Genomic DNA, 27,039 nt, shown 5'->3' on the forward strand with positions numbered 1-27,039 from the left:
TTCTAATTCTCCAGAAACTCAGCTGTTTACTGTTCACCATCAAAGCCTACAGACTTCTCTAGCACTTCTTGCTGTGCAGCTCTGCATCTTTTTTGAGAATGTGAAAACTTTAACAAGTTGTTTTTATCTATATTCCTATTTTATTTGTCACATTATTTCTCATAGTCTTTTAGTTAATGTGTTCATTCTCCAGACTGTTAAGATTCATAGTAGTGCTTCTAACATACATGAATCTACACAGATAATAATCTTTTTAATTCTACTTCTAAAATACAGAAACTGTTGCTTATAAAGTAGTGATATATTTGCTTCCTATATCAGTGAAGAAACCTACAAATAAAGCATTACGAATTCCTAACTCTTCTGTGTTTTAAGTACATACTGTAAAGTTAATACTAAATTTAGTTTTGATGTGTAATTTAAGGGAGTTTACAACACATTTCTAGGTCTCTTGACAACACATTTCTAGGTCTCTTGATAGTATGTTGAAGTTTCTACTATCTTTCTTCTGCAAACTGGGTTATAAATAGCTTATGTAAACGCCTACCCCAGAACTCTGGCCCAAAGCAGACCTATATTCAGAAAAGACAGGAAGAAGTTGGCAGGCTGCCTTTTATTGTAAAGAATTTTGTGTTAGATGGTGAATTGTATATTTGTGTGAGTGAAAGTGTAATTGTTCCATTTGCTTTGGATTGTATGGTTTAACTCTTGGTAAAGGATCTCAGGAAGAACCCAGGAGAACAGACTGTCCTGCTATGTCAGAGCTTTTGTCTGTTACTCTTTTTGGTTTTTATTACTCCAGTGGGTTGGAGAGAATGAAAGAAATTCACAGATCATTGTGTCTACAGATCTATTTTTAAGGCTCCAACCCTCTCCTCCATCTAGTAAAAGAAGAGCACACATCAGATTATGTAGTGCCGCATTCCTTGTCTCTCTGGATGAGATGTATCCTTGATGGGAGACTTCCTACATTCATCTTGATTCTTTGCTCTTCACTGGTCAGTAGTCAAAATGTGTGCGCTCTTTGCAGTTATCTGTAGCACAGGATGGCATCTTCAAGTTGTCTGTTACCCTGGTAAGGGAGAGATAAGAGAAAACTATATAGCGTACAAAGGGCAGCCTTGTTGGCTGGAACAGACTCTTTACTCAGGGATTTTACAGCCGTCTGGGCATACAGCTGTTTGACTAACGTGTATCTTCTACTCTCTGTCCAGGTTTGGGCGGGGGGGAGTGATGGAAATGTTCCAAGATAACTCATATGGCATAAAATGAGACTTCCTGTGTTTGCAACACTAGCCTATGTAGTTGGGTTGTATATAATGAAGTAGGTAATGGGGCGAGGAATTCGTAGAATGGTTGTAAGAAACAGCAGATCATGCTACACTCACTGGCTCTGTTTCTGTGGCCCACCTCTGTTCAGGTCAGCTGTCAATCCTGAGGAGTGCGCTCCTCCAGAATGTGCCCGTTTCCTCATTCTTTTTTTCCTTCCTAACTTATGTGTCTTCCTAATTTTAAATTATACCATGAGTTTCTGCCAAGGACAATTTGTAAATCTCATTTCTGCTAGGTAAAGACTTGATTGTGAAGGGCAAAAATTAAAAAACAAGTCTAGACAAAATGACATGTGCAGCAAAGATAATGTTCCTTACTCTCAGCTTTGCCATCAGTTGCACAGCAGCTGACACAAGCCACTGTTTATCAAAAGGAAAGTAGTCCACAACTAATCATTCATACGGCTTTTTTGTGGGGTGGTGAGATGTCACAGCTTTTCTTATTTTAAGTCAGTCTATGATTGTTTTCCATTTGCACATGTCAGTAATGATTTAGCTTTTAAAATTTGAACGTTTGGGAAGGTAACTGAACGGGGGATTTGGGGAATGAGGATGAGGGAGAATTTGTGAACGAGAATATTGATTATTATTGCACTTGTAGGTAACTGCTGTGCCGCTGGAATTCTATTGCAACGATCAAAGTGCAGAATATGAGTGCAGGGCACTAAAGGAAGGAGGAAGTCTAGAAGCAAAGCAGTGCGTGCTCAATGGAGCCCCCGAACTAGCAGCTGACTGGCTGAAGCAGTGCTCCCGGTTCTTCCCAGAATATCCAGGAGGGCTGTTGGGAATCAGACCTCAGAATGGCTGGTCTTTTATCAGGATACCAGGTAAGCTTACAGTTTGTCATGGAATAGCTTAGAGACAAGATAAATAAGGACATCTGTTCTTTGGTGGTCATGGTGTTTGTGAGGGTTTCCTTTCTCCTCATGAGTGAAAATTAACCCTGTCATCTTAAAATACACTGTGACTTCATATCCTTTGTTGTCTCGGATAAAGCTGTCAATGAAGATTGAATAATTCTGATAAAAACTTTTCTAATGCTTACCACCCTGTTTTTGTAGCTCTCAGCCCTCAAAATGACTGTAAAGAGATGGTCTTGCTTGCTAAAGCACAGACTAATCTCACAACTGAATACTACTATGAGGCTGGAGATGGGAGGATTGCGAGAAAAACAGCAGTCTTCTCTTTCCTCCTCCTAGTGTGCTGAAAGACCTTGGTAATGACCTAAGAGATCTTTTGTTGGCCTTCCTAATGGAAGGGTAAATACTACTTGTGGCAGTCTGTCCTGAGAAAGAAGGGTTTGGAGACCAAGATCAGAGGAAATTGGCCTGGAAAACAAGGCATAAGGGATTTACTGAATTTCGGCTGGAATAAAGAAGACTTATTCATATTTCTTGGTAAAGTAGTAAAAGATACCAGTGTAATAATACAGAAAACACACTTCATTTTTTTTCTTGAGAATTAGACTAAAGTAATGCAAGATCAGTTAGAATTTGGTTACCAATACTGCAGTGACTTTCGTGGGCCGGACATACTCTAGTTTTGTCGGAAGATGGTCCTGAAGAGTGAACAGAGTTCTGCATAAAGCACTAGAGATCTGAGAGATAGCCAAGAGGAAAAACAGCTTACACTGCCAGATCCTAAGTTATTCCCAGACCCTTTTGGGTCAAGGATGTTTGGCGGGGGAAGTGAACACAGTAAAAGGAAAATGGCCTTTTGCTTGCTACAGTCCGGTTTAAGAAGATACCTCATAAGTATTTGGAGTCATTTGAAGAGGAACTGTTTTTGCTGAGTTTGTGCTAGTTTAATGTTTAATGATATTTGATGATTTTATATAGTTTTATTTTGTCAGGAATGTATTTGATCACTTTTCAATTATTTGGAAACAGAAGATGAGTCACTACAGGGAAATAGTGAAGGGATAAAATCAGGTAGAAGGCATGGATGGAGAAAGGAGGAAAAGCGGAAATATTTATGGCTGACATAGAACCGAGAGAGGGCTGAATTCTCATCAAAACACTTCTCAGTTTTAGGCTGATGACTTTGTTATCAGCAAAAATTTATAAAGGAGTAAAGATGGGTTACAAGAAACTTAAAGGAATGAGTGTATAGGTGCAAGGTAAGACAGATTGTCAGAGCTCAGTACAGAAGTTGATTGAAAATATGGCTGGGATGAGTGCTGCATGTAAAGCTGGTGGAATTTGAGGTACGTTGGAATTAAAAGCAGATACAAAAGTAGATTGATACAGCTGTGTTTTAATTAGGTGGGAAGTAGCATTCAAACCTGAACTTATTCTAAGGGGAGAAGACAGATACCACAAATGAACAGCTGTGTTTATACGTTTAGAAGCAGGCACAGTGCATTATAGAAAGTGACTGATAAGCTGAAGAAGCCATTTACAAGGCTGAAGTCTGGCAAGTGTGAAATGAAGCTGTAGGTGTGAAGGTGTGTGGTGAATAGGTGACAAGAGCAAAGGGGAAACCTCTCTCTCTTAACCCTGATCTTTCTCAGACTCAGCCTTCCCAGTGCCCTGGCAGCAGGCTTGGTTGCGATCACTGTGGGAATCTCTTAAGGCTTTTCCTGTTCTTTGAAAGAAAAATGGTCCTGGATTAAATGGCAGGAAGTGTCTGAGTCCTTTTAGCATCGATAAAAAGCACCGGCCTCACTGGCTGTTTACTGTGAGAGCCAGTTAGCTCCTCACTGACCCCATTGTGCTGTGCAGAGCTCTGGGAGGGGGACCAGGGGTGTCAGCTGGAACCCAGACTTTATCTCTCTTCCCTCTGCATTTTGCATGTCCAGAGGCACTTTTTCGCATTCTCCAGAGAACTGGGAGCCCAGCTACAGTCATCAGCCAGAGCTCCTGACTGGGGTTATTTTGAATCATAATCATTTGTGACTGTTCTTCCCAGGCCATAGTATCCTGTAGTATCCCCTCGTAGGTAATTTATGTCCATATCCCTGCGTGCCTAGAGTAGGGCTTTTTTTCTCTCTCTCTCCCTAGACTGAAGCAGTACAATGTGATTTTACAGTTACTGGCTATTTGCTCTGGTTGTCTCACGTTTATTGCATGCTGTGCTGAAGAAGAACCCAAAGATTGCATCCTAGGGGGAATTTTTTGTTGCAGTCCAGGATCTGTATCTCATGACTGGTTGAAAAGTTTTTATTAAAAATGCCGTTCCTTTGATGATGCTATTAAAAATAAAATAAAATTAAAAGACATTGTCATTGGAATTGTTCAGTGGTAATTAAAAACCAAAAATGTAGAATTGCAAATTTTGGAAGTCCCATTTAAAATCAAGCAAACAGCTTTTTTTCTCCCAGGGTAAAAGGGGATGAGAAATAGCAGTGAGAGAAACTGCAGATGGAAGACACTCCCTCCCCCCCCCAACCTAATTGTCATGTTTTCTGAAGACAGCATGAATAAAGAGGTGTATTTTCTGTAAAGGTTTTACAGAATTTGCCTTTTTTAAGCACTAGGTGGCAGGCTTTAAGCATACAAAAGCTTTTGAGCTTGGCAAACACAATGGTATCAAGATAGCATGCTTAAAGATGCCAGTCTAAAGTCAAATGTTTTCTCTTCCAGGAATGATAAATCTTTTTTGTTAGTTCTGTTTTGTTTTCCTCAGAATTTTTTTCAGCAGTGCTCTGATGCCAGGATTTTAGACAAACTGGATTGTTAACAAGTTGCTAACTTTCAGGACTGTAAGACTGTCTGCAAAGTCGTCCTTCGGTTGTAATTTGCATTATAGTGCTATTTAAAAAGTTACTTATACAATGGAGACCAGTAGCAAAGGACACACACCATTTCCAGTTACCAAACTTTCATTTTACCTATTCATGCTTGTAAAAAGAGTATGCGAGAAAAGCAGAATGACTTTTCTTTTGGAAACTTTTGCTAGTATGTTTATCTGAGTCAGTCCAGATTGACTTTTGAACAGACCCTGCTTGTTTTCTCTGTTTCCTTCCATTCAGATGGCTTTTGGTTAGTAATCATATTAATTTGTTATGTATATCTAGACTTTTCATGTTGCATTACTCCTTTTATTTAATTCGTTCTGAAATAGCAAGCTCACAAGTTAGAATAAAAGAAAAATGTGATGGCTTATCATTTAAAGAAAAAAATGACATTTAGTGAAGAGAATAAAGATTCCTATTGTGCAGACTTTTTGATGTAACATAAATGTATTTTAAAACCAAATAACCCTATGCCATTTCTGTTGTCATTTAACTATGTAAGCTCAAAGTTCTGTCTTCCTTAGAAGAATGCTTGAAATTATTAAAAATGCCTAAGTAATTGAGACTGTATTCAGTTTCAGAGTTTAGTGTGCCATTATATATTATGTTGCATCTAAAACAAATGCCCGCCTGAACTGTGATCTTGAGTTTGCCTTACAGCATCTGCTTGGCTTGGCTCTGTAGGTGATGGATTCCCTGAGGTAGTTGCTAATGATTCAAGCAGTGATGTGGTGCTCACTCCTGGCAAGGCAGCAACATCACTATCAGATGAGATCTGTGTGGAAAAGGGAGAGCAAAGCACTGAATGTCTAGATAGGCTGACCAGCAAAAAAGAGCAGAGCTCTTCTGCCTGTTTTTTTTAATTGATGAGTTCCAGGAACATTGCTCTAAATTTATCAAAGGAGAAAACATTCACAGCATTAGCTTATAGTGCAAATATAATCTCTAATAATTTTAAGCAGTACTGACAGCTCGCAGTTTTGAAGTTCAGAAAGCAGTACTGTGGCTGCGTCTTCTGATGTCCTAACACAGATCCCAATAATTCCAGAATTAAGGCCATATTTTGTATAGAAGCTAAAGTATATAATTTTGAGAGCGATCTTAATCGAAATACTCAACAGATGAAGAATTCACCACATTTCTGGGTAAAACTTTTGTGGGATAGTTTTTCTGCACTGTGGGAAGGATGAGCGTGATGTGTGCCTTGTTTTTACAGATCTAGTTTTAACATAAGTCCCTGGATGCTATGCCTTTCTCTGTTTAGTGTAGAGATATTTTCTACTGTTAGGAACCTTGGTCCCACAGGGGAAACTTGACTATTGGAAACTGCTGTTTGAAAAATTGAAATGGGTTGAGTTTCTTAACTCCCTCACTGCAGGATTTTTTTTTTAAGATGCTGAGATTGTGGAACCTTTTTCCTGAATGCCTCACCCTTTTTTACAGCCTTTCTGAAAGTGGGTACTAAATCTAGACATGTTATTTCAAAATGATCTGTTGAAGGAAGTATACAAGAAGAGCTACCTTGCTGCTTTTTCTCAGTAAACCCCTGCTTGTACATGCAAGAATCGAACTTACCCTCTGTGCCACATCACTGCACTTGGACGGTCATGGACTTGGTTGCCCACCCTGTTCATAAGTCCTTCTTAGAAGCACCGTTTTCCAAGTGTGATCTATAGATCTCTTTTCCACTAGTATGATCTTGTTTTTAGCTATATTGAAATACATGCTGCTCGGATTAACTAAGTAATTTTGGTATATACCATTTTTTTAAATCAGAATATGGTACAATACTGTGTTAAGTGCCTTGCAGAAAATTGGATTTTCTTCATCCCATCAGTTAATTCATTCTGTGCAATAAAAAGTGTGCAGAAATGTTGCCTCCTAGACGTTAGAGAATGGTACCTGCTAGACGTGTTGAAAATATTTGGATTCTGTACTAGCCTACACCATCCGCAGTTGTCAACTTTCCGTTTTGGCTGTAAACCTAAATTCAGGCATCCCAAAGAATAAAGAATCATCAGAGGCCTTTCCAAGAGATAATTTTTTGGAAGAAAATTTCTCGTCATCCTCTTTCAACAGTAACATACTGTTTACTGAAGTTTATGTACAGAATGTACAAACAGGAAGCTCTCCTTCCTGGAAAATACTTCATGAGCAGTGCTGAAATAGAGAGGACATGAAATGTAAGATCTGAAGTGACTTTAAAAATTGCCATTGGGAAACATTTCTTAAAACAAATAGAAAACCAAAAATGGAGGACAGGGAAGAAAAAGAAGAGTTAAGGCAGCACCGTCGAGGGGCTCTTACCTTACAGTGACCTAGAAAATTGTTTTCTCTCTGTGTTGGTGGCAGGTTTGATTTTGAAACTAAATCTGTGAAGAATAGGTCTAAAGCTCAGCAACAGGTAACAGGAAATGTGCAAAAGACACAACTTAATGTTAACGTGGAAAAAGAAAACCTTAAAGTGCCAAATTATAATATGAAGGCATGTTGTGGTTGTTGACATGGTCAGGATGAACCCTTAGAAGGAGGAGATAGCTTAAAAATGGACTAAGCTCATACTCACGACAAGATCAGCCTGTGATGAGATTTTGCCAAGCAGGTATATTCATACGTTCTCATTCCAGCTAACAAAGGCTACTGTCTGCAGCGTGATTATAAATGTCAGCAAGAAGGGATCTTGTGGGTTCTTTCATCACAGCTCATCACCTTAGAGATTACGATGCAGTGAAATGCTACTGAACTTAGAAGTTAATTTGTTATATGCTGCTGTTTGGGCTTTTTTAGTTATCTGCTTTTTTTCCATTTCTTCTTAGACAAAGAGAGTCTGATCACTGATAGTGGGAAACTTCATGCTCTTGATCTTCTGTTGACACGTCTGAAATCTCAAGGACACAGAGTTCTTATCTACTCTCAGATGACACGGATGATTGACTTACTGGAGGTAGGAGAACTGTAGCCTACAGGAGGCAAATTCTGAAGCTGCAGATTTAGCAACAATGTTTTGGAGAAAATGCTGTAATTTGGATGCAGCAAACCTGATGTAAAATTATTGTAATTACAGATGCACAGTAAATGCATTAATATGAGAATATAGGAGTTGCTACGCAAAGTCAGACAAAAGGTCCAGCCTAGCGTCATGCTTCCAGTGTACAAAAGCAGATGCTTAGGGGAAGATGTATAAGAATAGTGATACTTCCTGATTATTCCCTCAGCCTCCAGCAATTTGCAGCTCAAGGACTTTGTGAGCCAGCTGTGGTTTCTGTATATTCAGTAATCCTAAGTGGATTCTTCTTCTATGAAAGTGTCCAGTTGCCTCTTGAATTTTTGTAAATTTTTGTAATTTGTACTACCTTGTGGCAAGGGGTCTCACAGCTTAATCACACCACTCTTCACTGGTTTTGAACTGCTTCCTTCTAGTTTTGTTTGATACGAAACTAGATACAATATGTGCTCTTGTATTGGAAGGAAGGTGGAGAACAGTGATTAATTTTACACTGTTCATGCTGCTTGTAATTTTACAGACTTCTGCTGTTTCCTTGTATCATTTTATTCCTATGCAAAAGATTGGTAGACATTAGTGAAGAGGTTCTCTGGCATATTAAATAGGAAAATAATTAACAGTTAAGTTATTACTCATTGCTTAAATATCCTGAGTGTGCCTCAGAAAAAAAAAGTCTATGACTTCTATGACTGAGTAATTCTGAGTAAGAGAACAGGAGACTTCATGTACGTTAGTTTCAAAGAGGCAATTGTGATAAAGTTTTCTGACTGTGGATTCATAGCAGGCAGGGAAATACTTGCATTTGGCAGTGTAGTTTCAATGCTGCTGAAACATCAAGATCCTATGATCCTTCAGCAGATAGTTGTATGTGGGCTCACTAAGTAGTGTTTTATATGGGATACTGTCTTCTCCACAGTAAAATGAAGAGAGAAGGGGAAAAGCCTGAATCAATAGCTACCAAAATCACACGTGTACGAGCATTTTAAGGCCAGCAGTTTATATAAGCTCAGTAACAAATTGCAAACTGCTTTTTTTTTTTCCTGCTACGAGGAAAAGCAGAGAACTCGCATGGCTGCTGTTCTGTATCTTAGGTCTTTTCCTAGCATTGCTTCCTGTGCCTCTTTTTTGGCAAACGCTGGACATGTTACAAGTTTGTTGACACCCTGCATTACACCATGAAGCTCATAAGGCTAAGTGTTTAGTGCTTCTGTCTTTTCTTTAGGCTTGGGAGCAAACATTTTTTCTATAGTATCTCCTGGATGCTCAACTTTACTTGTTGAGTTTTATTACCCAAATAAGTCACCTACAAAGTTCTGTTTTTACTTCCTCCCTCCACCATGTCCCAGATGCTTGAACTAAGCCAGCTAAAGGTCAAGTAAGGACTCGGGTTGTAAAGAAATCTTTGCAGAAGTTGTATAGCAACAGATTTCTTTTTCTGTCCAGAGGTATGAAAATTCATCCCCTCAACCTACTTAAATATGACAGAATATAAGATGTCCTACTTCTTTTAACTATATTTTGACTGTGTCAGTGTAACAGCTACTATATCCTATTAGCCTAATGCATGCAGGGCAGAGAGCACAAAACACATTGCTTATAAAGTCATAAAACTATGTTTATTTGCTTTAGCTTTAGCTGAAGAACTGCTTCTTAATTCAGCCATTACAGAACAGCAGATATAAATACAAAGAGGAAAATGATTTCGTTTCAGCAAAGTACAATTTCAGTATTATTATTTCATGCAGCTTTGTATTTCATACTTTTTAGGTTAATGTCACATCTATTTTTCAAGATCTGATTGTTTTCTCTTATATGTAAGAGTAATTGTCAGTGATTTCAGCAGGGTTCACACTGCATTCATCTGATGAGGGGCCAAATTATATTCTACATTCAGTAGAATGTCTTAAGTTATATGCTACCAAGATGCACAGAATTTTGTTTGTGTTAAGATACACAGAACTTTATTTGGACTATGAAATAAGGGGGAAATGAAGGGGGAAAAGACATTTTATGGTTTTTGAGAAAATAGCAATGTCTAAGCCCAGAAGAGCACTAACTTTAATGGTGCTGCATTAACCATGATGGAGTCATTCTTCCTTGTTAGTTTCTTCTGCTGGTGCTCTGCAGCATGTATTTTTCCTATATTAATACTTCTGGTGACTTGCTGACCCCTCTGACTAATTAAGATTAGCAAGTGGATTTTCAAGCAAGTCTAGTGTAAGTATCCCCGTAAGATTAATCACTGGCTTTTTTTAAACCATTAAAATAATTACAATGGTTGCCTGGTTTTCGCTATTGGCTGGGAGGTTTTTATCAACTTGTACGTCTTGATGTGGTTACTGTCTGTTCTTCCTTTTGTCTCAGCTGTGAAATCTGCATGACATAGTTCAGCAGTGGCGTGACCTCAGTCCTTCCAGCTGGTCAAGGACTAGATGGTGCTTCACCTCATCGTGTTCTGTGTTTTCTTGATTCTCCACAGTTTTGGGGGGACTAAAAAGATAAGCAGTCATCAAGTATCTTGCACAACTAAAGTTAGGGAGCAAGTATATTAGTTCTTGAGTAGTTTCTTTGATCTCAGAGTGCTCTCACTTTTTTTCAAAGCTGAAAGCGTGTCATTTCTGGGAGCAATCAAAACACTAAACTACTGAAGTGTAGTATAAGTTGTAATGTTGTTTCTTTTTCTGAACTGGAAGTGTACTGTTAATATTTGAAAAAATTAAAGCTATTGAATAAACATATTTTTCAAAAAAGAGTGTTTCACAGGAGCACTGTTAAAATACTGTGAGGCTTTCTTTTTGATCGTAGGAAGGTGGATAGAGTCAGAGACTAGAACCTGTTAAGCGGAGAATTGAAGAAGGAATTAGCTAAAGGCTAGGTTACTAAGCTAGTTTTATGGAAAAAAGCATGCATTCCACTATTGAAGGTATAGAATAGTTTATTCCTTTGTAAACTGTGTCTTAGTGGAATTATTTAAGGTCTAGGGTAAGGATACAAGCACTTGACAGAACGAAAGAAGTTGTTTTCTGTTTACGCTGAGGTTTTGTTAGGAGACTTGCTAATGAAGAGATGGTTAGTAGTGAGATGAGGGAAGACTGAATCAGGATGTTAAAAGATTGAATCAAAATAAAGGCAGATAGACACAATAGGAAAGAAATGGAAAGAAAAGGCCCTCATGATAATATAAAGAGGATCAATCAAATCTGGGGAAAAGGTAACCTAGTGCGTAATTGACAACTATATCCTCCTGTAGAAATGAAATAAATCAATAGTAAATGAGGGCCTAAGTGTCTGGTTAAGCAGCTGTTCTCTGCTTTAAAATTTTGTCGCTCTGTGCTAAAGTCCTATCAGCCATGAGCTATATTCCGTAGAGGTAGACTAAGTGTGACTTTTGACCTTTTCCACATTGTTATTTTTATTTATCTATCCTTCTCTCCTTCATCTGTCTCACACTGAAGCTTCTTTTCTTAGTTAGGCAGTCTTTTTCCCCAGGTTCCTTGTAGTATGGCAGCACTTTTTGCCTCTCCTGCAGTAGTGAAGCAGAACAAAAGAGGAACAGGATCACTGAAGGATAACTGAAGAGGATAACTGAGCGTGGTATTGTCAGAAGGTTCATTAGAGTGCAAACACCACCATGTCTTCTCGCAGCATGTCAGTTCTTGATCTGCTGAACATTGAAGCTTGGAGCAAGATGAATCTAATAGTTTTTACTGCTAAAGCACCATCTGTTCCCTTTCTGTCTTCATGTGCAGTCACAGCTTCTCAAAAAGAGACACATGTACCAATAGGATTTACATCTAGCTAATGTAACCAATAGGAGTTATATCAGCAAAGGATCTCAGTGATAATACATTACAGGGTATCTTTTCAAAGAAACTCTAAAGATACCTACGTAGCCTGGAGATCCTTCTCTGTATTTCAGAATTTGTTGGTTTGTTGCACAGTTACCAGAAAGTGCTAGGCACTTCCAAGCATGAAAAACATACCTCACTGAAGAAAGCCTTTGCCTACAGCATTCCTGTTTGGTGCCATTTGATTTGTGTCCCAGGCAATGGTTTCAGTTCTGTTACTTGGCGTGAGCTGTGCATTAACACACCAACATTTCAAAGTGTTCTAGTATGCAGTGAGATTCACAGGCTCTTTACTAATGAGATAAAGTCTGGGCAGACGTTAGCGTACAGTGCAGGCTTTCCAAAGCCACTAGTCAGGTTGTTCAAAATCAGCAGAGAGCAGACACAATGGGTATCTTGTTTTGTGAGAAAGTGACCGTTTGGGATTTGGTCAAAATTTTGATTTTGTGAAAGTAAACCTTTAAACAAGTAAGTTAGTGATTTTATTTACGTATTTATTTACTTATAGAAAAAAGGCATGTATCTTACTGTCTCCAGCCCAGCACATGCATCCCCAACTCTGAAACCCTGAAAGGAAAATTGTAAATGAATAAAGGCTGAACTGACATCACTATTTATTCCTTAGCTTATGTGAGATGCAAAAAGTAATTGACAGATGATTAAGAGTAACTTTAATTTCTAAACTTTTATTACCATAAAGTATTGCTTGCATACACTTATAGCGTATTTAGTGATGACGTTTCAAGGTTTTTTTTTCCCACAATGTCAATTCCATTTTATAGCTTTTTCCTGAAGAACCAAAACTGAACAATTTCAAGAGCAACTGTATTTTTCTGACTTGTGTTCTTTGCAGGAGTACATGGTTTATAGGAAACATACTTACATGAGGTTGGATGGTTCTTCGAAGATTTCTGAGCGAAGGGATATGGTAGCAGATTTTCAGAACAGGTAATGCATTTAATAAGGCATTTCTGTGCTAAATCATATGTGCGTACAGATTTGGTATAAGATGTAACAGAAATCAACTGAGTGATATTTGCACTTAAGTTATATTTTATGATATCAAATGGATTTTGTTTATCTCAAATGTTCAAGGTGGTGGTGGTTTGCTGACCGGGATTTGCTTCTGTTGAATCCAGTTGCATTTAGGAATTTGTCATCTATGAAACAGAGTATCGGAAGCAAATTTTAGTGAACTCAGAATTCTGTTTCTTTACCATTTCATATACGCTCTTGCTTATAGACACCTCAATAGAGAGGGAGCAAATGTTCATTGGTTACTATGTGCTCTGAGAACTGGCACTCTGAAGGTAAATTAGAAAATTGTGGGTATGCTAGAGCTTTTGAAGCTGATCTAGATTCCAGTAAAACAAACCATATCATTTAAGCATGATTTCATGGAATGGCAGTATAATTAATTAATTTTATCTTTAATGCAGCAAGATTTATTAAGAAATCTTAAACTGATATATTAATGATAATTTTTTTTATTAAATAGTAAGATATGCTGACTAGTTCAATTTAGTAAAACAAAATGGTTTCTTGCAACTTTTACTAGCATATCAGGAAAGGAAGAGTTATGTATTCATTATAAATTCATATATTTTAGTATAACTTTGCTTCCACTGAGATACATGATTTATAATGATTGAATTTATGGCTATTGAGTTTCCTTTTGATTGTTAGGTATGGCTTGATAGGATGTCGCTTTGGTGTAGTAGTTCAGTCAGAGATGGTATGATACTTTAGTAAAGTTACCCTTCCTGAATGATGATGTGACCTTTAAAAATGTGGTCACTTTGTTTTCAGAGAAGTAAAGGTCATAGCTTGTTGCATACTGCAGGGTGAAAGCACACCTTCTCGAACAGAGAATGGTCCTTGCATTAACAGTCCCAAGGTATCATAATTGAAGATTGGAGGGGAAGTAATATCTAGTCTTTCAGGCCACTAGTTCATATGAAGCTTAAAGACCTGAGGGACTGTGTGCAATGAAGAGCCTTTTATTAAGCTCCTCTGAGCCATAAAACCTAAAAAGAATGCGTGCCAAATACCTGAAGTGAGAGTACTGTGCAGAACCTTTCTGCCTGTTTCCAGTTGTCAGAAGTAGGTTCCTTGTTGGTTATGATGTCCTCCTGAAATCCCGATGCTTCTTCCTGTAAGACTCTTTAACCAAAAGAAGTCAAAAATTTGTTTTTATTCATGAACAGAATTTATTTTTATTAATGAATAGAACAGCTAAAGAAAAATAATCATTTCAACAGGAAATCCCTTTGAGATATAGGTCAGCCAGTCTAAACAAGAATTCCTATTAAAATATTATTTGAGTTCCTCTTATACATGACTTACTTCTGAGAAATGTTTCCAGGGGAAAGAAAAAAAGCATGACTGAGACTAAACTATCCTGCAGGATGTCCTAGCAGAGTGCTGAAAATATATAACCATGGAGTATATAGTCTGTGGCACTATACTATTTCTTTCCTTTTCATACGGCATTTCCAGAAGCATTTCAAAACTGGATGTTCAGGCGACTGTCTATATGCATGTTCCACTGTCGTTGCAACAGTGAAAAGACTTCCTGGCCAAGGATTACCTTCGTTATGAACATGCCCTTACAGACACCTTTGGCTTTGTACCTGGTAGATAAAGTCTAGAGCTTGACTACTCTGCTTTACTTCCTCCTAACTGTCCATAGCTCAAGATGGATTTTCATATTATTAGATTTCAGATTGCCAGAATATTTCTGTTCTAGTTTCAGACTTCCTGGCTTTTTTGTGTTAATTCCTAGTTTTAATAATTATTTTTGTTGTCTTTTGGCAGTTTCTTGGGGGTTGGGGGAGGGAAGCTTAACTTGGACCAGAATTAGTTCTTTGAGAGTCTGTTTTTTATGATACAACTTTGCCAGATAAAAATTGATACTTTTAATGTCTTGAATCTTGAGTCCTGAGAAAATAACCAGTTCTGCTTGGCCTGCAAGTATATGGATTCCAAAACCGTTAGGTTTTTTATGTTTGACTTATACTAACATGGGCCTGATAGTATGCAGTATACCTGCACTTGCTCCAGGAAGGACAAGAAAGGTGCTCTAAATTTAATGGTTGGACTTTCAGGGACAAACTACCTACAAATAGTTACTCTAGACGGAGATGTCCCATGCTGCTCATTCAGCAAGAGTTTGTGGTCCCTGGTTACTAATCTTACATGTGTTGGAGTGCTGACAGTATGGTACTGAAGAGATGTGGCATTGCGGTGTCTTCTGTGAAGCAGAGGACCTGGCTCTGTCACTGTCCAAGTGCACTGCGTCAACCCCTCTGGTGTCCTTGGTACTACTGTCTGCTTTGTACCAGCCTGTGCCCAGATCCATAGGGTGTTAAACACAGTTAACATGCTGCTGACTGACTAGTGGCATCAGTGAGGTTCACAACCTTAGCAGAAACTCTGATTTCACTGTTGTCACTAGAGTTTCCATCAGTACTTGGGCATCCAGTATGTACAGACCTGTTTCTTTTGTTTTTGTCTTCTGTGTGCTAAGTGTTAAAACTGCCACTGAATCTCAACAGTAGTTGTCCATTTTGTCTGACTCCTCAGACTGTAGCTAGGCCCGAAAGGACTTTTAGAGGTACTTGTCTGGTATCCCCCACCTTCCTCAGTTACCTAAAGGATTTACTAGGTTTAGAGGATTATTTGAAAGTAGGTATTGGGATGCCTCGTGTCTGTATCAATGGCTAATATCCCTAACACTTGGGCCAGCATGTGTAGCCATCAGGGCTGGTATGTCTGTTAGGATCTGTGGGTCTGCCAAGGAGGTACTCAGAGATGGCTTTCCTGAACTGTGTTTTGGAATGATGGCCTATACTCACTCCACTGTGGCATTTTGTCTAGGGAGCCTTGTTCATCTCAGGCAACTGAGGTGTAATTGACTCTAATGCCATCCGAAGAATCCCAAGTAATGTAAATGTCATACAGTTAGTGCAAACTGAAAAGGCTCCAAGGTGAGACAGTGCATGTGCACTAATAATAGAATTCACTTCCAGGCAACAAATCTCAAAGAGCTTGGGTTAGAGCAAGACGAGTGACTTTTCTTTTGTGCAGTATCTGATTGTTAGTACTGTCTACATAGTTTATCCTCAAAACAATTCTCAGTCAATCGCAACTGAATCCTTACATTACTGTCTTGAGGCGAATCATTTTATACTCTTTTTACAAATAAGGAAATTGAACAAAAGAGATCCGAATTATTAATTTAAATCAGCAACAGAATTAGGACTAGAGTTCAGAAATTTTCAGACTGGGGACTTTTATTCATGCCTGTGAGTCCTGGCCTTTTTCTAATGTACCTGTGTGTTTGACAGTTTGTTTTTATTATCAGTAAGATTATTCTTTTTTTTCTTCCAAGAAGTTTTGTTCTGTGCAAAGCACAGAATTTAGAACAAAACTTGAATCCACATAGTTTCAACGTTTATTTTTCTTTCTTTATCAATTGAGCATTGTCAGGGCAAGTTTTTTTTTTTTTTTTAACGTTGATCAGTTCTGTGAAACTATAAATTGTTCTTTGTCCAAATGAAATCTTAATTTCCAATGTAGGCAAGATAAGCAAACCCTGGTTTGTTTTGATTAGAGAATAAGGAGCTGCTGTTGCAAACTGAATGTTTGTGTTTACAGATCAGGGCGACTGGAATATTAACTTCTCTCACTCCCTTTCATATGTTTTGTTTTTTATTGTCTGTGAATGGCACAAAACATTCTGAAGTGTTCAAGAGAGAGAAATAACTATGATAACTTTATATGGGTCAAAAAGTTAACTTCTTGTGGTTACTTCTTGTTCATTGTATGCAAAATAAGGGTTTTTCTACTCTCCTTCCTTTTCAGGAATGATATCTTTGTGTTCCTGTTAAGCACAAGAGCTGGAGGCTTGGGCATTAACCTTACAGCTGCAGATACGGTAGGTGGAGCTTGGCAGAGCTTACAAAGCTTTATACAGAATGAAAATTGGCTTATTAATGTTTAATTTTCAGTTTAGTATTTCCTTGCTTTTCCTGACTCATATGCCCCCTACAACCAGTTTTTCCAAGATGCTCATCTCCTGCTTCCCATCCCTGCAATTTATGTAGCAAAACTGATCTTTCTATGTGAAAGTCTTCTAGCTGTGTTGATTGATATTTTTTTTCTTTAGTACTGCCATTCACATCATGAAATTGCATAATCTTGTTTACTTTGCTCATATTTGTAATACAGTATTATTTCGGTAATAAAGCTGTAGAATGTCACACACTTGGTACACAGTTTTCAGTTGCGTTTGGAGACACCTTCCTTCTCCCCACATACTTCAGTAGGATAATCTGGAAAGAAGCTGGATGACTGAAGGGGTCTACAGATGCAAATGACACTTTCATGCAATGAGTGCCATTTCGTGTATGGACTTCCTGCTCTTAAGGTTCAGTAACAAAAGGAATAATGGCACATGTTATCAACAAGCCTTTTTTTTCCTGTACAGCAAAGCAGTGTCCTTAAAAATACAAAGTCAGTTGTGGTTGAGTTGAGTTGTCCTTGTACTTCAAGACAATAAATGAATATCGGCTATTCAGGAAAGATAAGTTTTTACCCTCCCACTCATTCATGATATAAATGCATACTGCTTTAGGTGAACTGCAAGAATTTGCACTGTGGAGCAGTTGACACTAATCACTAGGGGAAGGAATACTGACCTATATGAACCATTCATCTTTTGAATAACAGCTATTCTGGTGCTGCTAACCTAGTACCTTGTGTGCATGCAGATTTGACCCAAGACAAACTGTTGTCATTAGCCACACAAAACCAAAGATCTCCGAATTTAAAATCTTACTATATAATTCTTTTTTAAATCTCCCATCATATCTTGCTATCACTTAAAGAAACTGAAAGAGAGCAGGTATCTGTAGGATCATCAGAACTGGAAAGCTCTCATGACTGAAGTTGTTTCAAGAGAGGAAATAGATGGAAATACATGTGTACTCCTGCAGGCTCCTTACATGACCAGTCTTAGTTCTCAGTTGTGGTGACTTTCTGAATGCTTCACTTTGCTCCCTTAAATTTCTTTTAACATCTGTGCTTTGTATGGTTACTGCGCATAATGTTAAAATGACTGGGCTATATAAATTGAATGTGGTGTTTCGGTTGTGGGTAGTAAGAGCACTAGAAGATGAGATGTTAATCAGGCTTGAAAGAAAAAAATTATACTTGGGCTGTTGCTGTTCACATGAAATTCTAATTTGGTAGACTTTTCTTTTCAAAGTAAATAATGTAAATGTTTAATGTAAATAATGTAAAAATGGATTCATGATGTAATTAGTCATAGGCCAATCACATGACAGTGATTTAATGTGATTAACTTCAGAATTTTGTGCCTCCAAAGCAGACTTCTTAAAGATAAGATTCTAAAGACATTCTGTAGAAGTTAAAACATTCACAGTGTTGAGGAGTTTGAATGCATCTGAAATGCAATGAAAAAGACTTTAGAGTGCTGTGCAAGGGTAGGTGAATTCAGCTTGCAGTGAGCAGATAGTTCTGTAGGTTATATAGCGGAACTTTCATTTTTCTCGGTATATTTTTTTTAACTGTTTTTTAAATGTGTGGTTTTTTTAATCCCTTTTGTTCTGGTGTTCTTTTACAGGTAATTTTCTATGACAGCGATTGGAACCCAACAGTGGACCAGCAAGCCATGGACCGGGCTCACAGGCTGGGTCAAACAAAGCAAGTCACTGTGTATCGGTTGATATGTAAAGGCACCATTGAGGAGCGCATCTTACAAAGGGCCAAGGAAAAGAGTGAGGTAGGAACAAAGAAATCATCTGGAACAAGTACATGTAGAAATGGTATCAGGAAACATCTATCAAAATGAATGAAGAAACAAGAAAAGTCTCTGCCAGGAGCTGGAAGGGAAGCCAAAAGTGAATATCTTTGTTCCAAAAAAAAAAAAAAATTGTGTCCATACTACAGCAGCACTACAGCTGCATTATATAAAGTAGGAAGAAGCTAGTTGTTCACACCATGACTTCATGAAAACTATTTCTTATGACACACCGAAACAACTCAGGCCTCTTTAAGGCAAGAGCTTCCACCTTTGCAGTGTAGGGCTACTGGTTCCTTTAATATTATACTGTTATATCACAGCTGAATTTTTTAAGGAAATCTGCAAGGTATCAAGTGGGTGTGAGGGTTCCCAGGAATGCTCAGTGTTTTGCAGCATTAAGCAGTAAATGTATTAGAAACTTTAAACCTCACAACACTTTGCTGGCAAGAAAAAATAAAGCAATTTCTCTTTCTTTTTTGGCAATACCTATAATATATGCAAGACTCAGACGTTGTGGGTGTTCAGGGATTCTTTTAGCTTCCTTCCTACTTAGGCACTGGTTGGCTTTTCTTTACTTAGCTTTTACTTTGCTTTGTAGCAATTGAAGCATCTCCAATTGAATGCATTCACATTTCCCCCGGTGAATCTCATCCATTTCGCTCCAGGATACTGCACTAGAGTCACCTGGCATTAACCTGAAAACAGAGCGTAGTCTTTTTGCTGCTGATACAAATCTTTGAAATTGACTTGCACTAAAGCTTCCAGTCTTGAATTGTATATTCTCTTTTCATACTTTGCACCTCTCTTTCTTTTTTTTATTTTTGGGTTTTTTTTTCTTTTTAGTATGGTTGAAGCTATAGAAATTGAGTGAATTGCTTAAATTGAGAAATAGATTCAATATGGAGATTTAGGTTTTCAGTCAAGGAGACTGAAAATTTTGTACCCTTTAAGAATATGATTTACATGAACCTCTATGCAAATTACTTGAAAAATAGGACTGGTAATATTTACCTTGCAGGGAGTACTGCTTTATCTTTACTTAATGTTCAACAATATATTAATACTGTTCATTATTTTTGTTGTTCATTACATGTTGCTTTAGAAGAAGTGTAGAACATTGCACAAGGGATGGCAGTTTTCGGCTTTCTAGCTCAGTTGCTGTCTGTTTTCATAATTATACTATCAATAAAATCTCTTAAGTTTTACTGCTTACTTTAGTATGATAGAGAAGTTGAGACTATTCTGACTTTCACACGCTTGCACTTGCATCTTTTCTTCACTGAAAGCCAACGAGAAAAAGCTTGTTGCTTCTTTGTGTGATGTATTTTTTTTCTTTTTTTTTTTTTTCTTCTAGATCCAGCGAATGGTGATTTCAGGTGGCAATTTCAAACCTGACACCTTGAAACCAAAAGAGGTGGTTAGCCTTCTACTGGATGATGAGGAACTAGAAAAGAAATGTACGTGAAATTCATGTTGCAGCATTCACCCCATCTTCTAGCTCATTAAATTTGTTTTTTTATCTCTACAAACACATGTATTGCTGATAACCACTTCTGTTTCCTGTCTTGTTTTGCACTGCCAGCTCTTGTTAGTACAAGCTGGTTTCATATCACTGCAGAGTTGAGAGGATAAGTTGTGTAAAAGAGACATAATGATGTGATAAAGTTTTTATTGGCACTTGTTCAGGATCATTACATTGTTCCTGAATGGCAAAGTTTTGACAAGAATTATGTAGGTCATAACAAGCAAGTATTAATAAAGAATGCTGTTTTTCATTATACTTTTGAGATTAGGCATTCACTTTTATATTGCTTCAAAGAAGAATTTCCCAGGAAGACTTTTTAGTAATTTGGATACAAAAAGTTTTAATATAATAGTTCTCTTTTGAGCCTTTCAGTGTGTTTTAGTAATATGGCTGGTTTTTCTTCACAGCTCTATTGGAACTAAAGTTTCTCATAATATTCATAAAGGGATATGAAATAACTTTCCAGCGATGACAACTTTGTATTTCTGTTCTGACAGTGCGTCAGCGTCAAGAAGAGAAGCGACAGCAGGAAGAGACAAATCGTGTGAAGGAGCGTAAACGTAAAAGGGAAAAATATGCTGAAAAGGTACTTTGATACAAAGAGGGTGCCTGTTTTAGTGATAAAGAGAGACTGAAAAGCTTCAGGCACGCTATCATGTAATGTGGAAACATCTTGTGCAAAGGCAATCTGATGAATAAGTCCTACTTCCCTTCGCCATTGAGCATCAATCAGTGGCAGTTCCTTACATAGAAGTGGGATATTACAAAATATGTACTGCATTTTGATTTGTCTTTTAATATGATATACAGCTTGAAAAATAAGGAAGTACTGCATACCAAAACAGCTTTGTAGATTCATCAGTAGTCTACAGACAACAGTTTGGGGACTTCTGTTTGAAAAAATTAAATGATCAAATGATCATTTTGTGGCATATAAAATGGAGACTTGATTACAGTTTCTGGGACTATTGACCAGGGAATGTAAATGTAGCTGTTTGGGTTTTATCTGTGTTTTGTGGTTCATGGCTTGTGTGGAATGAGGGAAGGTTAGTTTGTTTAAAAAATGATCATTAAAACTAGTTCAAGAAAATTCTGGATTTTTGGAATGGGGATCTTTGCATTAATTAATTGGAATTCAGTATAATGGTAAAGAATTTCAAGCTCACTTGAAAATGTAATGGAAGTCAAAGTAATTCTATAAGAGTGATTCTACAGCATTCCAGCTCTTTTAGGGGAAAAAACAAAACCCAGAAAACTTTGATCTAAAGAAGCAGCTCCTAAGGGATCTGCTACTCTGTCCTTCAGAAGCTTGTTCTGGTTAATTCTGGGCAAGGTCATCCTTGAGTTGTATTGAATCAGATGTTGAGATTTCAGTTAGCTTGTTCCCTTTCTTCCTGTTTTATTGTATTTTTCATTCTCTGTATTGTTTTATTTATTTCAGAAGAAGAAGGAAGATGAGTTAGATGGGAAGAGAAAGAAAGAGGGCATGAACCTGGTGATCCCATTTGTTCCCTCAGCTGATAACTCCAACCTGTCTGCTGATGGCGATGATTCCTTCATTAGTGTAGACTCTGCTATGCCTAGCCCTTTCAGTGAGGTGAGACTTGCTGCTTCTTTGAAGTATACCCGATTTCAATGGTGGTTTTACAGCCTGTAGGATTCTTCCTTTCTGTGTTTTTTTTTAGCTAGTATGGAACTTGAAGTATGCAGGGAAGTGAGATGTCCTAAAGGTGAACCATGAAAGTGAAAATAGTTTATTGAAAATATAACAACTGAAATAATCTGCTACTGCATCTCCTCTGTGTTATTTGTCACGCTATCATCCCTCTCTTCATTTGCTGCCTGCCTGCCTGCCTCTTTTACAGCAGGTGTGTGCCCTGACTCCCCCTCCTTTCTGCCTCCAAAATTATTCTATTCCTGCCTGCAGTCCCACTTACTTTCTTCTTACTTTTCTCTCCCTTTTTCTTGCATTTATGTCCTGCTCACATTTATAACTTCATGCCTTTCTCCATACAAATACCTTCCCTACAAGGAATGGTCTCTTTCTATTCACAAACCAAACAGTATCCCTCAAATCACTCCTCAAAGTTCATTTCCTTTGTAAGTACTCCTCACTAGTCTCTTCTGCATTTCCTTCTCTGCTTCATTCCTTGCTTCTGATTCTGAACTAGTGCGTTTTTTTTGCCTCTGGAATTTAGATTGTAAATTCCCAGTGACATGCATCTTATTTTCCTTCATCTTTTTATGAAGAGTCGCAGACTGTTTTTGTCAGCAAATACATTTTGTTCTATGCCATGCTGATTAAAATTCCTGTATTGTGTCATTCTCTTATTGATAATGATAAAGTAGTATTGTTAGTTTAAGAATCTTGTTGTTTTCTGTCTTAGTGGAGGCAGTGTTCTCATGGGAGCAGTCTGTTTGAGAAAGATGCACAGTTGAACAGAGGTTTTTTAAATCTCTGTTGAGCCCACTAATCTCCTACTGCTTAACATATATTTTAATCAGTTGAAATTAAGGAGTACCTAGAGATCTTTACTGCCGCTCAACCTGTGAATAGGTGTGACGTGATTAGGCAGGATGTGAAACTGGGCAATATGATACACAGAGAAAGACAGATCAGAACAACTACCAATTACTTACTTGTAAGTGTGTCTTTTAAAGGTCCTGTTATATTTGTACCCTTCATTCCCCCTTTCTAACCTGAGAAGCTAACAGCTTTGTTCTCTGTCGTGTTTAGATATCAATCAGCAGTGAGTTACATATGGGCTCTATCCCTCCTGATGAGAGCAGTAGTGATATGCTTGTGATTGTGGATGATCCGGCTTCTTCAGCACCTCAGTCAAGGGCGACAAACTCTCCTGCTTCCATTACTGGTTCAGTTTCGGATACCATGAACGGTCAGTACTGCTGCCTTCACTTACTACTAACGTGTAGTTAAACCTTGATTTTTGTACATCTAGGTGATGTGCTTCCTGCATTTTCATCACATTGTGGGTGATTGACAAGATTTGGGAAGAGGGGAAAAGTTTAGAAAACTGTGCCTTTTCACTGTGATATTATTTCAGATTTGATAGGAAATCTGCCTGTTTGCAGTCTGTCGTTCATGACACTTCTCTGTTCCCCGCATTGCTTACTCTTCATAAGAGTTTTGTCCTTTGTTCCTGTGTTACAGAGCGCTCTCCTTGTATTACGTGCATATCATCAAACTATAGACATCCACAGAAGTATTCCTCATGGAGCTTTTCCTTGAATTTGCCATCAGGCTGATAATCAACTCTCTTTTTCTACTGAATGATCGAAGCAGCTCTAATTTTGTATAATGGGAAATGTTTTTTAACTACCGTAGTTTCAGACACTGAAATAAATAGAGCCATAATTCTTGATGACTTTCTTTACAACTAGCAAATGAAAAAAAATTGTATTTTCAAGTGTGAAAGTACTTCATCCTGAACTAATTAAAACCTGGAATCCTTCACCTATCTGTGGATTGGATTCATAATAATAACAGCTAGTTGTAGCTAATGAGATGTGATTAATGAAGGGAGAAGAGTTTTGTATGCATAATTTCTTTCCATGGGATCAATACTTGCTAACAGCTTAATGTAAATGGCAGGTGGTTATGACACTGTGTTCAGTTGTGAGTCATCTTACATACTACTTACAAGTTATTGTTTGAATGTTCTCTTTTTGTTAAGGTGTTTCAATGCAAGATACACCTCTCACTGGGAGAGGCCAGTCAGGTAGAAGCCGGGGTCGTCCTAAAGGTTCAGGCAGCGGATCAAAAGGCACTGGGAAAGGCAGAAGCCGGAAATCAACAGCAGGAAGTGCGGCTGCAATGGCAGGTGCCAAAGCAGGGGCAGCAGCAGCCTCTGCAGCGGCATATGCAGCTTACGGGTACAATGTTTCTAAAGGTATGTGGGGAAGGGGAGGCAGCAGATTACCTAGAGTAGAGCCAACCACATGAATTTGGGTGGATTGTTTGTTTACAGCCTGTCAAAAAATAGATTAAAGTATTGTATTTCTGGTAGTGCTTGTTCAGTCTCTTCTGAGGTCCGGGCAGTTGGCAGTGCAACATAGTAGCAGTGTTACAGGGTAGCCAGTTTCGCTGCAGCTGACCATGAGAGGCTGGTCCAGTGGAAGTCTCATCTGGCCATTGAATTATCTCCTACAATTTTTCTTCTGCTCTCCGGGCAAACTAGATAGTGTTGTTCGTCCCGGGGGCATGGCTATAGCTTTTCTATGTTGCTGTCATGTTGATGTTACAACACCAGGTCCCAAAATGTTCTAAACTGACAGTGGTGGAGTTTCAGAGGTTCAGCTTTATACCAGCTGAAGGTTGCCCCAGGGTATAAACACAAGATGAGTTGTACAGTAAGGACATCCCTCTTTGTTAAACTGTCAGAATTTATGAACACAGGGTGATGTTAGGAGTAATTGTTAGTATATTAACACCGTTAAAGTTGTTCTTATTTGCTGCTGAAGAGCAACAAGTGGAATAATATGCTCACATGGAGTGTGATTTTCTTTTCCATTGCTAGGCATGTCTGCAAGTAGCCCTCTACAAACAGCAATTATTCGGCCTTCCGGACTTGCAGATTTTGGACCTTCAAGCGCCTCTTCTCCCTTGAGCTCCCCTTTGAGCAAAGGAAACAGTGTTTGTGGGACCCCCAAAAGCTTAAACCTGACCAGCAGTCTCATATCAGAAACTCCAATTCGGAAGCAAAGCAAAGGTGCCCACACCTCAGGCGGTCGGTAGTAATTAAGAACCCCCAAAGCTTGTCTGAACTGTGTTGGCTTTCAAAGTAGACCACCCTGCCAGCTGAAGGCATGCAGATGAATGCCTTGTTGCTGTCCAGCGCGTGTGTGAAAAGAAAATCAAAGCACAATGGGAATGGGTGGTTTATGTGAGCACTTTGATTATGTGTATCCCAAAAAATTATCTTTGCAGACACTGCGAGGAGGAAAGGTGGTCTGGGGTAACTGAGAGCGTGTAAGATTCACTTTTTTGTGTGTTTTATTCATGCCTGACAAAGATTCCTGAGAAGGCATCCAGCTACTCTATGCTGTGTTTGCTTGAGGCCACACCAGTGTACCTTCTCTCTTGTAGCCTGAGGTGGAACCCAGCTTTAGTTTTATTCTATGAAATCAGCATCTGAACCCCAGGGGTATCCTGCAGAGTCAGAAGACATTTCTGTACTGGGAACTGGACAGTGTACATGTGGGGGAAATTGGGTGCTAAGCTGAGGACGCTGGGTGATCAGAGAATCTCAGATTCTTCTAGAATGGTCCTCTGGATTCTCTGAAGATCTGAAATTTAAAGGAAGGTGTCTCAGATGGTTTCCAGGGCATGGACTGTCTTCAGCATCACTTGCCAAGAACAGGTTCGAAGCCACAGAGTAATGAGAACTCGAGCAGGCTTAGTGAGAATAGTAGTACAGCCTCCGCTTCATAGCATGGAAGGAGATACAAGTCAGCAGTTTACATTTCAAAGTTTGTCTGTCAGCATGAATATCCACTGTGTTAAGAATGATTTCTCTCATTTTTTGAGGTGTGCTGAACTCTTAAAGGCTTAGAAATAAAATCAGGCTCTACATTTACAAATCTCAAGAAGAGGGAAAAAAGCTGAAGTGCTGAGGAAGAGTTTGCTGCTGTTCCTCTCACTGTGCCATAACAGAGCGTGGTCCTGCAGCTTGGAGTGGTGCGAGGGGAGCAGTGAAAAAACAGTACTGAGAAATAGGACTGTGCCATTCCCCTTACCAGCCAGATCGTGGGAAAAATTTAAGTCTTATCCCAGCCATCCATTGACTGTTCTTCCAGTGTGTTTTCCCTTCATCTTTGTGATTGTCACACACACTAAGCTTTGAGTTCACTGCAGTGTGCGGTACCGATAGCCAAGTCCCGTAGGCCTGACAGGAGGCAGTGCTGCCAGTGCCTGTACGCGTTCGCATTCTCCGATTGCTCCTTCCCCGTTCTCAATGTGCAAGACCCCTCCGTAGCCCCTTGCTTTGCTGTAAGCATTGTCTGCATTGCACTGAGATTTAGATGTGGGGCAGTTCTTCTGTCTGACATGTTGAATTAAATGGCTGTTCTGCCGGGGCATTTTCATCACTCAAGAGAGAAGCAAGCTTTGAGTTACAGGTCTGGGCTGTGACAGCAGAAGATGACTTTTTTATTATTATAATTTTTTTCCAACCCCAAATCCTTTGCCTGGCGTCCTACAGTGTGGAGCAAGTGCTTCCTGTTGGCTCTGCCTCTAATTTGCACACCTGAAAATAGCAGAACTGAGCTTAGATTGATTTTTAAACAAATTTGCAGGGGATAATTGAGGGGGAGGTGGTGTTTAATTAACTCATGAAGACTTCCCCCTTCCCCTCATATTCACATGTATATATATGATATTTAGAGGGAATCAGACAAATGCCAAGCCTTTTTTTCTCTTTGAATGTGCTGTCTATTTTTATAACTGAACTTGTACATATGTATAAAGAGAGACACATCTTTCTTTTACTAACTGGAGAAGAAAATCTTAAATAAAAATGGAGTGAGATAATTTTATGTAAATCAGTGTCTTTGTGTTTTTTATGCATATAACTGTATGAATGAGAGGATTAGTGTTGAGAGCATGGAGGGTGTGCATCTGGAAATGCATCTATGGACATATGCTCCTCAAAGCAATGCTCTCGAGTATTTACCCTCTTTGGAATGTCACATTCTGTAACTTTTTCAGTTGCAACTGTGTAGTTTTCAGATGTCTGTGTTCATTAGT

The 27,039-nt window shown here is 38.6% G+C and overlaps 1 protein-coding gene across 2 annotated transcripts in view; it reads left to right on the plus strand.

The window, feature by feature from the left end:
• The window catches only part of INO80 (INO80 complex ATPase subunit), a 70,794-nt gene extending 43,960 nt beyond the window's left edge, over nucleotides 1-26,834 (plus strand). The window contains exons 26-36 of one of the 2 annotated variants that reach the window (XM_026095687.2): nucleotides 1,933-2,158; nucleotides 7,884-8,011; nucleotides 12,773-12,867; nucleotides 16,786-16,858; nucleotides 18,569-18,727; nucleotides 20,103-20,205; nucleotides 20,771-20,859; nucleotides 21,715-21,870; nucleotides 23,011-23,170; nucleotides 23,969-24,184; nucleotides 24,812-26,834. In XM_026095687.2, coding sequence (XP_025951472.1) covers nucleotides 1,933-2,158; nucleotides 7,884-8,011; nucleotides 12,773-12,867; nucleotides 16,786-16,858; nucleotides 18,569-18,727; nucleotides 20,103-20,205; nucleotides 20,771-20,859; nucleotides 21,715-21,870; nucleotides 23,011-23,170; nucleotides 23,969-24,184; nucleotides 24,812-25,029 — 1,623 coding nt within the window. In that variant the 3' untranslated portion in view covers nucleotides 25,030-26,834. Of the gene's footprint in view, nucleotides 1-1,932; nucleotides 2,159-7,883; nucleotides 8,012-12,772; nucleotides 12,868-16,785; nucleotides 16,859-18,568; nucleotides 18,728-20,102; nucleotides 20,206-20,770; nucleotides 20,860-21,714; nucleotides 21,871-23,010; nucleotides 23,171-23,445; nucleotides 23,946-23,968; nucleotides 24,185-24,811 lie in introns of those variants that run through there. The other variant, XM_026095688.2, reaches the window with a different exon arrangement.
• Nucleotides 26,835-27,039: the final 205 nt, after the last annotated feature.

This window comes from Dromaius novaehollandiae, chromosome 5 (assembly GCF_036370855.1).
Source record: "Dromaius novaehollandiae isolate bDroNov1 chromosome 5, bDroNov1.hap1, whole genome shotgun sequence".
NCBI lineage: Eukaryota > Metazoa > Chordata > Aves > Casuariiformes > Dromaiidae > Dromaius > Dromaius novaehollandiae.